At 42.1% G+C, this 12,373-nt stretch overlaps 1 protein-coding gene across 1 annotated transcript in view; it reads left to right on the top strand.

Moving 5' to 3' along the window:
* alg1 (ALG1 chitobiosyldiphosphodolichol beta-mannosyltransferase) overlaps positions 1-12,373 on the top strand; it is a 43,590-nt gene that overhangs the window by 30,809 nt on the left and 408 nt on the right. Inside the window, exons 8-12 of the mRNA XM_034190551.1 lie at positions 6,961-6,999; positions 7,170-7,229; positions 7,307-7,417; positions 10,820-10,934; positions 11,267-11,342. Of these exons, the coding sequence (XP_034046442.1) occupies positions 6,961-6,999; positions 7,170-7,229; positions 7,307-7,417; positions 10,820-10,934; positions 11,267-11,342 (401 nt within the window). The remainder of the gene's footprint in view (positions 1-6,960; positions 7,000-7,169; positions 7,230-7,306; positions 7,418-10,819; positions 10,935-11,266; positions 11,343-12,373) is intronic.

Below are 12,373 nucleotides of genomic sequence, written 5' to 3'. Positions count from 1 at the left end.
CAGAGTTTAGGTAGCTACTCTGCACTGTGTTGGTATATGGCATTAGAGAACATAAAGAAGGAATCATATCCTTAAACCTAGTTACAGCGCTTTCTGAAAGACTTCTAGTGTAATGAAACTTATTCCCTACTGCTGGGTAGTCCATCAGAGTAAATGTAAATGTTATTAAGAAATGATCAGACAGAAGGGAGTTTTCAGGGAATACTGTTAAGTCTTCTATTTCCATACCATAAGTCAGAACAAGATCTAAGATATGATTAAAGTGGTGGGTGGACTCATTTACTTTTTGAGCAAAGCCAATAGAGTCTAATAATAGATTAAATGCAGTGTTGAGGCTGTCATTCTCAGCATCTGTGTGGATGTTAAAATCGCCCACTATAATTATCTTATCTGAGCTAAGCACTAAGTCAGACAAAAGGTCTGAAAATTCACAGAGAAACTCACAGTAACGACCAGGTGGACGATAGATAATAACAAATAAAACTGGTTTTTGGGACTTCCAATTTGGATGGACAAGACTAAGAGACAAGCTTTCAAATGAATTAAAGCTCTGTCTGGGTTTTTGATTAATTAATAAGCTGGAATGGAAGATTGCTGCTAATCCTCCGCCCCGGCCCGTGCTACGAGCATTCTGACAGTTAGTGTGACTCGGGGGTGTTGACTCATTTAAACTAACATATTCATCCTGCTGTAACCAGGTTTCTGTTAGGCAGAATAAATCAATATGTTGATCAATTATTATATCATTTACCAACAGGGACTTAGAAGAGAGAGACCTAATGTTTAATAGACCACATTTAACTGTTTTAGTCTGTGGTGCAGTTGAAGGTGCTATATTATTTTTTCTTTTTGAATTTTTATGCTTAAATAGATTTTTGCTGGTTATTGGTAGTCTGGGAGCAGGCACCGTCTCTACGGGGATGGGGTAATGAGGGGATGGCAGGGGGAGAGAAGCTGCAGAGAGGTGTGTAAGACTACAACTCTGCTTCCTGGTCCCAACCCTGGATAGTCACGGTTTGGAGGATTTAAGAAAATTGGCCAGATTTCTAGAAATGAGAGCTGCTCCATCCAAAGTGGGATGGATGCCGTCTCTCCTAACAAGACCAGGTTTTCCCCAGAAGCTTTGCCAATTATCTATGAAGCCCACCTCATTTTTTGGACACCACTCAGACAGCCAGCAATTCAAGGAGAACATGCGGCTAAACATGTCACTCCCGGTCTGATTGGGGAGGGGCCCAGAGAAAACTACAGAGTCCGACATTGTTTTTGCAAAGTTACACACCGATTTAATGTTAATTTTAGTGACCTCCGATTGGCGTAACCGGGTGTCATTACTGCCGACGTGATTTACAATCTTACCAAATTTACGCTTAGCCTTAGCCAGCAGTTTCAAATTTCCTTCAATGTCGCCTGCTCTGGCCCCCGGAAGACAATTGACTATGGTTGCTGGTGTCGCTAACTTCACATTTCTCAAAACAGAGTCGCCAATAACCAGAGTTTGATCCTCGGCGGGTGTGTCGTCGAGTGGGGAAAAACGGTTAGAGATGTGAACGGGTTGGCGGTGTACACGGGGCTTCTGTTTAGGGCTACGCTTCCTCCTCACAGTCACCCAGTCAGCCTGCTTTCCCGGCTGCTCGGGATCTGCCAGGGGGGAACTAACGGCGGCTAAGCTACCTTGGTCCGCACCGACTACAGGGGCCTGGCTAGCTGTAGAATTTTCCATGGTGCGGAGCCGAGTCTCCAATTCGCCCAGCCTGGCCTCCAAAGCTACGAATAAGCTACACTTATTACAAGTACCGTTACTGCTAAAGGAGGCCGAGGAATAACTAAACATTTCACACCCAGAGCAGAAACGTGCGGGAGAGACAGGAGAAGCCGCCATGCTAAATCGGCTAAGAGCTAGTAGCTACGCTAAGCTAGCGGATTCCTAAAAACACGCAGAGTGAATAATGTGTAAATAATTTAGAGGTGATTCAGCAGAAGGAGTGCTTTAGTTAAGGCACGTAAAGATTACACTGGGAAACAAATCGTAATCTAGATAACTAGATCAATCTAACTGCGCAGATTAAACAGCTAACAGATACAGAAAAACACCGCTGTGCTCCGGAACAGGAAGTGATACAATACCGCAGTGAGAGCCAACCACCAGTAGAGGCAAGCAACCTCAAATATGAAGTTTCTGTGAGCAATAGGTGCTGAACTGCGTTGCTGCAAAGGATTTGGCAGTTGTGACTGTGAAAAGTAGGTCAAGGTCCCCGGCCTTCAAACCCATGCGAAGTACTCCTCCAAGGCATGTACCCACCAAATATGAAGTTTCTGCGAGCAAAAGGTGCCGAGCTACGTTGTGGTGAAGGATTTGACAGTTGTGACCATTGTTGACCTTCAAAAGTAGGTCAAGGTCACTGGCCTTCAAACCCATGCGAAGTACTCCTCCAAGGCATGTACCCACCAAATATGAAGTTTTTGCCAGCAATAGGTGCCGAGGTTCATTGCGGCAAACAAATTTCAGGCGAAGGATTTGACAGTTGTCACCATTGGTGACCTTGAAAAGTAGGTCAAGGCCACTGATCTTCGAACCCATGTGAAGTACTCCTCCAAGGCATGTACCCATCGAATATGACGTTTCTGCGAGCAAAAGGTGCCGAGCTACGTTGTGGCGAAGGATTTGACAGTTGTGACCATTGTTGACCTTCAAAAGTAGGTCAAGGTCACTGGCCTTCAAACCCATGCAAAGTACTCCTCCAAGGCATGTACCCACCAAATATGAAGTTTCTGTGAGCAAAAGGTGCCCAACTACGTTGCAGTGAACGAATTGCGGCCGGACAGACGGACGGGCGGAACATATTGCTTTACTCTTCTTTGCATTCTGTGGAAAGTAACTCTTTACGACTTTTATTCCATGGAGGTGTGGACCGTCCTTGAGTATTCCATCAGAATGTGCCCCATCACTGACCAAGTTCTCCTGTGTGCTAACAACATGAGCGTAAACGCAGTTAGCAGCTAACAAGCTTGCTGTTCATGCTGCATTCAGGGGAAATCACCCATTTTTGTGCACAGTCAGAACTGTAGTGTGATGACTGAATTTAAAATCAAATCAATTTTATTTATATATCGCCAAATCACAAGAAACAGTTGCCCCAAGGCGCTTTATATTGTAAGGCAAAAGCCATACAATAATTACAGAAAAACCCCAACGGTCAAAACAACCCCCTGTGAGCAAGCACTTGGCGACAGTGGGTTGGAAAAACTCCCTTTTAACAGGAAGAAACCTCCAACAGAACCAGACTCAGGGAGGGGCAGTCTTCTGCTGGGACTGGTTGGGGCTGAGGGGAGAGAATCAGGAAAAAGACATGCTGTGGAAGAGAGCAGAGACCAATCACCAATGATTAAATGCAGAGTGGTGCATACGGAGCAAAAAGAGAAAAACACTCAGTGCATCATGGGAACCCCCCAGCAGTCTAAGTCTATAGCAGCATAACTATGAGATGGTTCAGGGTCACCTGATCCAGCCCTAACTATAAGCTTTAGCAAAAAGGAAAGTTTTAAGCCTAATCTTAAAAGTAGAGAGGGTGTCTGTCTCCCTGATCTGAATTGGGAGCTGGTTCCACAGGAGAGGAGCCTGAAAGCTGAAGGCTCTGCCTCCCATTCTACTCTTACAAACCCTAGGAACTACAAGTAAGCCTGCAGTCTGAAAGCGAAGCGCTCTATTGGGGTGATATGGTACTATGAGGTCCCTAAGATAAGATGGGACCTGATTATTCAAAACCTTATAAGTAAGAAGAAGAATTTTAAATTCTATTCTAGAACCGCCTTGACCTGCCTAGTCCATAATGACGCCAAGGTTGGTGGCTGTGGGCTTCATGTGTTGACTGAGAGATAATGAATTACAATAGTCCAGCCTAGAGGAAATAAATGCATGAATTAGTTTTTCAGCATCACTCTGAGACCTTTCTAATTTTAGAGATATTGCGCAAATGCAAAAAAGCAGTCCTACATATTTGCTTAATATGCGCATTGAAGGACATATCCTGAACAAAAATGACTCCAAGATTTCTCACAGTATTACTAGAGGTCAGGGTAATGCCATCTAGAGTAAGGATCTGGTTAGACACCATGTTTCTAAGATTTGTGGGACCAAGTACAATAACTTCAGTTTTATCTGAATTTAAAAGCAGGAAATTAGAGGTTTGAGTTTGAGTTTTTAATATTTATTTCATTCATTTAAAAGAAAAACAGAAAAGCAAAAAACAATCCATGTCTTTATGTCTGTAAGACAATACTGCAGTTTAGCTAAAAACTGGTGCGTGTCCTCTGGCTTCATGGATAGATAAAGCTGGGTATCATCTCTGTAACAATGAAAATTTAAGCAATGCTTTCTAATAATTCTGCCTAAGGGAAGCATGTATAAAGTGAATAAAATTGGTCCTAGCACAGAACCTTGTGGAACTCCATAATTAACCTTAGTCTGTGAAGAAGACTCCCCATTTACATGAACAAATTGTAATCTATTAGATAACTATGATTCAAACCACCACAGCGCAGTGCCTTTAATACCTATGGCATGCTCTAATCTGTAATAAAATTTTATGGTCAGCAGTATCAAAAGCAGCACTGAGGTCTAACAGGACAAGCACAGAGATGAGTCCACTGTCTGAGGCCATAAGATCATCATTTGTAACCTTCACTAATGCTGTTTCTGTACTATGATGAATTCTGAAACCTGACTGAAACGCTTCAAATAGACCATTCCTCTGCAGATGATCAGTTAGCTGTTTTACAACTACCCTTTCAAGAATTTTTGAGAGAAAAGGAAGGTTGGAGATTGGCCTACAATTAGCTAAGATAGCTGGGTCAAGTGATGGCTTTTTAAGTAATGGTTTAATTACTGCCACCTTAAAAGCCTGTGGTACATAGCCAGCTAATAAAGATAGATTGATCATATTTAAGATCGAAGCATTAATTAATGGTAGGGCTTCCTAGAGCAGCCTGGTAGGAATGGGGTCTAATAGACATGTTGATAGTTTAGAGGAAGTAACTAATGAAAATAACTCAGACAGAACAATCGGAGAGAAAGAGTCTAACCAAATACCAGCATTACTGAAAGCAGTCGAACATAAAGATATGTCTTTGGGATGGTTATGAGTAATTTGTTTCTCTAATAGTTAAAATGTTATCAATCAATCAATCAATCAATTTTTTTATATAGCGCCAAATCACAACAAACAGTTGCCCCAAGGCGCTTTATATTGTAAGGCAAGGCCATACAATAATTATGTAAAACCCCAACGGTCAAAACGACCCCCTGTGAGCAAGCACTTGGCTACAGTGGGAAGGAAAAACTCCCTTTTAACAGGAAGAAACCTCCAGCAGAACCAGGCTCAGGGAGGGGCAGTCTTCTGCTGGGACTGGTTGGGTCTGAGGGAGAGAACCAGGAAAAAGACATGCTGTGGAGGGGAGCAGAGATCGATCACTAATGATTAAATGCAGAGTGGTGCATACAGAGCAAAAAGAGAAAGAAACAGTGCATCATGGGAACCCCCCAGCAGTCTACGTCTATAGCAGCATAACTAAGGGATGGTTCAGGGTCACCCGATCCAGCCCTAACTATAAGCTTTAGCAAAAAGGAAAGTTTTAAGCCTAATCTTAAAAGTAGAGAGGGTGTCTGTCTCCCTGATCTGAATTGGGAGCTGGTTCCACAGGAGAGGAGCCTGAAAGCTGAAGGCTCTGCCTCCCATTCTACTCTTACAAACCCTAGGAACTACAAGTAAGCCTGCAGTCTGAGAGTGAAGCGCTCTATTAGGGTGATATGGTACTACGAGGTCCCTAAGATAAGATGGGACCTGATTATTCAAAACCTTATAAGTAAGAAGAAGAATTTTAAATTCTATTCTAGAATTAACAGGAAGCCAATGAAGAGAGGCCAATATGGGTGAGATATGCTCTCTCCTTCTAGTCCCCGTCAGTACTCTAGCTGCAGCATTTTGAATTAACTGAAGGCTTTTTAGGGAACTTTTAGGACAACCTGATAATAATGAATTACAATAGTCCAGCCTAGAGGAAATAAATGCATGAATTAGTTTTTCAGCATCACTCTGAGACAAGACCTTTCTGATTTTAGAGATATTGCGTAAATGCAAAAAATCAGTCCTACATATTTGTTTAATATGCGCTTTGAATGACATATCCTGATCAAAAATGACTCCAAGATTTCTCACAGTATTACTAGAGGCCAGGGCAATGCCATCCAGAGTAAGGATCTGGTTAGACACCATGTTTCTAAGATTTGTGGGGCCAAGTACAATAACTTCAGTTTTATTTGAGTTTAAAAGCAGGAAATTAGAGGTCATCCATGTCTTTATGTCTGTAAGACAATCCTGCAGTTTAGCTAATTGGTGTGTGTCCTCTGGCTTCATGGATAGATAAAGCTGGGTATCATCTGCGTAACAATGAAAATTTAAGCAATACCGTCTAATAATACTACCTAAAGGAAGCATGTATAAAGTGAATAAAATTGGTCCTAGCACAGAACCTTGTGGAACTCCATAATTAACCCTAGTCTGTGAAGAAGATTCCCCATGTACATGAACAAATTGTAATCTATTAGACAAATATGATTCAAACCACCGCAGCGCAGTGCCTTTAATACCTAATTTACAACAGTAAGGTGTTGTTACATTTCAGCGTTACACATGTGACTACAGTGATGCATTACTTTGTAACACACTACTCAAACACTGCTTATTACATTTAAAGTAACTAGTGATATGTCACCTATTACATTTATAAAGTAACCTGTTAACTGTTCATGTGTCTGCCAACTCACCTGTCATTCTGAGCCCCCCCTTCACAAACGGTTGAATTGAAAAATCAATGAATGTATTTGAATTTTTTTTTTTTTTGTAGTTTTAGCTGGTCTGTATCGTTTTAAGTTGATTGTGAAATATTTCTCTGTCTCCACAGAGGATGAAGACTTCTCCGTCCTCCTGACGGCTCTTGAAGGTTTGTTTTTTTTTTTTTTTACTTTTCCCTTTGAAACACAAAATGTAGATTAAGGGCCAAGCATGTCTTCAGGCTGGATTATAAGTGCTGTTTCACCACCTGAAGTCAGGATGGACTGGCTCATGGACTAATGTGAAACGTGTCACATCTCACCTGTTTCTCTCCCACAGAGTACGATGGCTTTGTTAAAGAAGGAGCCTCGTTACCGTCTCTGGTCTGTGTGATCACAGGTAACCAATCCTCTGATCCCTCACTGTCAGGCTGCACGTGGTTTTCTCTTTTCACACGTGTGTGTGTGTGCGTGCAGGGAAAGGCCCTCAGAAGGAATTCTACAGGAAGCTGATCGACTCTCTGCACTTAGAACACGTGAAGATCTGCACACCGTGGCTGGAGGCAAAGGACTATCCCGTATTGTTAGGTAGGACTCTCACAGCGTTTCTGTGGACAAACCTTATCAGGACAGAAGCTAGTGAGATTTACTTATAGCCCCTTCACACATAGTGCAACGTTTGGACAGCGTTTGGATGAAAACGGCAAAACAGTTCAAAATTAGCGCACCATGAAACATCGTGCTAACGGGCAGGCGTGCACAAACCCGGTGCAAGAGTTTGTGCACGTGCCGGTGTCTTTTGTGCATTAACACACAATGCCAGCTGCGACACATTGCTTATGGAGCTGTTTGCTTTGAAAGCTGCAGGAATCTGCCTCATATCAGGAAGGACATGGAAGTATTACAAATAAATTTTTAAATCACACACTATATATAGGTATAGGTATATATATAGGTATAATATAGGTATTAAAGGCACTGCGCTGCAGTGGTTTGAATCATATTTGTTCATGTAAATGGGGAATCTTCTTCACAGACTAAAGTTAATTATGGAGTTCCACAAGGTTCTGTGCTAGGACCAATTTTATTCACTTTATACATGCTTCCCTTAGGCAGTATTATTAGACGGCATTGCTTAAATTTTCATTGTTACGCAGATGATACCCAGCTTTATTTATCCATGAAGCCAGAGGATACACACCAATTAGCTAAACTGCAGGATTGTCTTACAGACATAAAGACATGGATGACCTCTAATTTCCTGCTTTTAAACTCAGATAAAACTGAAGTTATTGTACTTGGCCCCACAAATCTTAGAAGCATGGTGTCTAACCAGATCGTTACTCTGGATGGCATTTCCCTGATCTCTAGTAATACTGTGAGAAATCTTGGAGTCATTTTTGATCAGGATATGTCATTCAAAGCGCATATTAAACAAATATGTAGGACTGCCTTTTTGCATTTACGCAATATCTCTAAAATCAGAAAGGTCTTGTCTCAGAGTGATGCTGAAAAACTAATTCATGCATTTATTTCCTCTAGGCTGGACTATTGTAATTCATTATTATCAGGTTGTCCTAAAAGTTCCCTAAAAAGCCTTCAGTTGGTTCAGAATGCTGCAGCTAGAGTACTGACGGGGACTAGCAGGAGAGAGCATATCTCACCCGTGTTGGCCTCTCTTCATTGGCTTCCTGTTAATTCTAGAATAGAATTTAAAATTCTTCTTCTTACTTATAAGGTTTTGAATAATCAGATCCCATCTTATCTTAGGGACCTCGTAGTACCATATTACCCCATTAGAGCGCTTCGCTCTCAGACTGCGGGCTTACTTGTAGTTCCTAGGGTTTGTAAGAGTAGAATGGGAGGCAGAGCCTTCAGCTTTCAGGCTCCTCTCCTGTGGAACCAGCTCCCAATTCAGATCAGGGAGACAGATACCCTCTCTACTTTTAAGATTAGGCTTAAAACTTTCCTTTTCGCTAAGGCTTATAGTTAGGGCTGGATCGGGTGACCCTGGACCATCCCTTGGTTATGTTGCTTTAGACGTAGACTGTGGGGGGGTTCCCATGATGCACTGTTTCTTTCTCTTTTTGCTCCGTATGCATCACTCTGCATTTAATCATTAGTGATCGATCTCTGCCCCCCTTCTCGGCATGTCTTTTTTCTGGTTCTTTTCCTCAGCCCCAACCAGTCTCAGCAGAAGACTGCCCCTCCCTGAGCCTGGTTCTGCTGGAGGTTTCTTCCTGTTAAAAGGGAGTTTTTCCTTCCCACTGTGGCCAAGCGCTTGCTCATAGGGGGTCGTTTTGACCATTGGGGTTTTTCATAATTATTGTATGGCCTTGCCTTACAATATGGAGCGCCTTGGGGCAACTGTTTGTTGTGATTTGGCGCTATATAAGAAAAAAGTTGATTGATTGATTGATATATAAAAAGACTGCATTTATCAACCGAGCAGTACAAATATGATCTGTCTGTTCCTCTGGTGATGACCCATGGTCACAGACATACATTCGTGAAATGACATGAATGAGAAGCAGTTCGCTTGTTTCATTCATGTCCACATTTGCTGGTGTGTCTCCAACCAGCAACGTGCGCATCTTGTGGATGACGCACCACAGGACACTGCAGCATGTGGAACAGATCTCACGTGGGTGACATGACAGTGAGATCAGCTGCTGCGTGTTCTCATCTGATGGTCCGTTTCAACCTGGGAGCAGCCCGTCTCGCTGGCTGCAGCACGTCACCACAGTGATATGTTTTTATTTATGTCCACTTCATAACAGCAGACACGTGCGTCACAGTGGACAGGTGTTTGTCCATGTCTGTCTAAACACAGTACGTGGTGTCCAGCTGGACTGTCCAGATCCACAGATTTCCACAGCCGCTTCAGTGGGAGGACACCTCCTGTCATCTCAGCGCACACTTAGACAAATTTCTCTGAGTGCGAAGGTGATTGTCTGCAGTCTGTTGTCGTACCAAGAGTGCGACTGTGCCACGAGAGGGTGTGATGGGTTCGCACAGCGCAGTCTGTCTTTCAGGCACTTGTGTGCGTAAATAGTTGTAGCAACAGGTGTACAAGGCATTGGAGGCAGGAACGACATTACAGTTTGCACATGATTCCTATGTCATGCGCACTAAGGCCTGGTTCACACGGCAGGATAATTAGGCCGATATCGGACCCGATCTTCCCGTTCCGACAATCATGATGACACTAAAGATAATCTTATCAGATATTCCTGCCGTGTGTGGTGTGTTCAGAGCGCTCTGATCTGCTCAGAAGGACGTTGGGAGCACTCCGATCACAAATCGGGGATATTCAACAAATTTTTTTTTTTGGCCCGATATCGCAGTATGTGTTGTCTTCTGACAACTGACCACGCAGCCTGCTGAATGTGACATGCAGCCAATGAGAAAGCGAGGTGACGGACGTACGGAGCGGAAAATAAAATCAAAAAAGCTGTTCTGACTTACCAGAAAGTCCGGTGGTTGCGCTGTCTCCACTCCTTTAAAGAACACTTTTAAATTTTTTTTTGTATCGTTTTTCTCCCTCTGTTTTAAATAGTCCACAAAGTACCTCCGTTTGTTTACTCTGAAGTCACGTTTAATCTCGAGAGATTTTGTGAGATATCCTGTCTGAGCTGGGAATGTTCGTGTGTGAAATCTGTTCATGTGTGGTGGTGGTGTTCTTACCGTGCGGCTGAACACCACACATTGTACGACCAAACCTGTCAGATCTATGATTTTTTTTTATCTCCACGTGTGTGGTCTCTCAGGTTTTGGACACAATTTTAAAATCCTGTCGTGTGTGTGTGTGTGTATATGTATATATATATATATATGTATATATATATATATATATATATATATATATATATATATATATATATATATATATATATATATATATGGTTTTGTCACAGCTTATTTTTGGACAGGGACAAAATGTTGAGATGCCGTGGCTTCCTGGTGAGAATGCTGCATTTGTGTCTTCAGGTTCGGCTGATTTGGGTGTTTGTCTCCACAAGTCGTCCAGCGGCCTGGATCTGCCCATGAAGGTGGTGGACATGTTTGGCTGCTGCTTGCCCGTCTGTGCCATCCACTTCAGCTGGTGAGCGACTCCGTGACAGGTGGATCAGGGGGCAACGGACCCCATCGTGATCCTGAATCGATTTTGAAGCCTCTGATCTGAAATGGATTACTCCTTTGATTGACTGTGATGTTTTCTAAGAAAATATTTGTCTTTTTCTTCATCCATTTTCGATGAGAAGGTTATGAAATGCATCAGGAGTAAAAACTCAAATGTGCCAAATGATTCTGTTCAGTTCCAAACAATTTGGGCTACAGTCAGAAAAAGAATGTAATACTGAAAAACTTGGCACAAACTCTGAAATATTGAATATAAATGTAGGGTTTTGTTCTTTCTTTTTTTTCTGCCTGAAGTTTACACGAGCTGGTGAAGCACGAGGAGAACGGGCTGATCTTCAGAGACTCTAAGGAGCTGGTTCAGCAGCTCAAGGTGAGAAAAAGTCAAGCTGCTTCACAGAGTTAAAATATGAAGCACCAGCGGGTAACCAGCATCAGCACACATCAGCTTTGACACAAAGTTAAAAAAAAATAAAATCTGTCATTTACAACCTGAAGGTTTGTAAGATGTCGTATAAACCATATTTGCTCAAGGAGCAGTGAGCTTCATGAAGCAGATCAGGCCACTGAAAATGATAAATAAGCTCATTTCAAGCTACGTTACTTCAGAACGACACACAGGAAGTCCTTTCTGCAGGGTTTTGTGGATTTGTGACTACGTTATTAAAGTCTGAATAACTGTTTATTTCTGACTTGGTGAATTTTTGTGGAAAAACTCCCAGATCCCATTCTGTCTGTATCCTGCTCAGCCATCTCTCATTTTTCTTATGTGGTTAAATTCATATAAAATCCTTTCCTCTGGGTTGTGTGACTTTGTTGTTTGAGTTTTGGAATATAATCACTGAAACAATCAGAAAGTCATCAATCCAGCAGGTGGCAGCTGTATCTACAAGTTCTTATGTAGCCAGAACATTGAGATTGGTGTGGTTCACCAGGTTTTTTTGGATTTATCCTCATTATACGTCCTTGTAGTTTGGTGTTACAAGATGATAGCAGTTATTGTTTTTGAGTTGTGTTAAATAAAAAAACTGGAGTAGATGACTCGGCTGTCAGCTCCATCAGTGCATTTTAAAGGGTACATGTCCAGGCTTTGGGAAAGCCTGGGATTATGTGAACCTTTTGTTACTGAATAAGTCGTAACTGTCATTAATAAGAGGAATAATTTTCATTAAGAGCTCATCCTGCATCCAAAATTCTCAACCCTGCCACCTGTGGCATTTATCACAAGCTTACTTTATCACCACAAATCTGAATGAGCACTCCAGGTTTGGCACCAATGAATTATGGGATGTCAAGGCCTGAAAAATATATTAACTTATGACATTACTCCAAGGCAGCGGTTATACCAACGATCTAAAATACTTGATATTCCAGAAGTCTAGTAGTACTTAATGCATTCTGCTC

This window comes from Thalassophryne amazonica, chromosome 16 (genome assembly GCF_902500255.1).
Source record: "Thalassophryne amazonica chromosome 16, fThaAma1.1, whole genome shotgun sequence".
NCBI classification, from domain to species: Eukaryota; Metazoa; Chordata; class Actinopteri; order Batrachoidiformes; family Batrachoididae; genus Thalassophryne; species Thalassophryne amazonica.
Note: the sequence above shows the minus strand (reverse complement) of the source record. Positions and strands in the feature narration are given on the sequence as shown.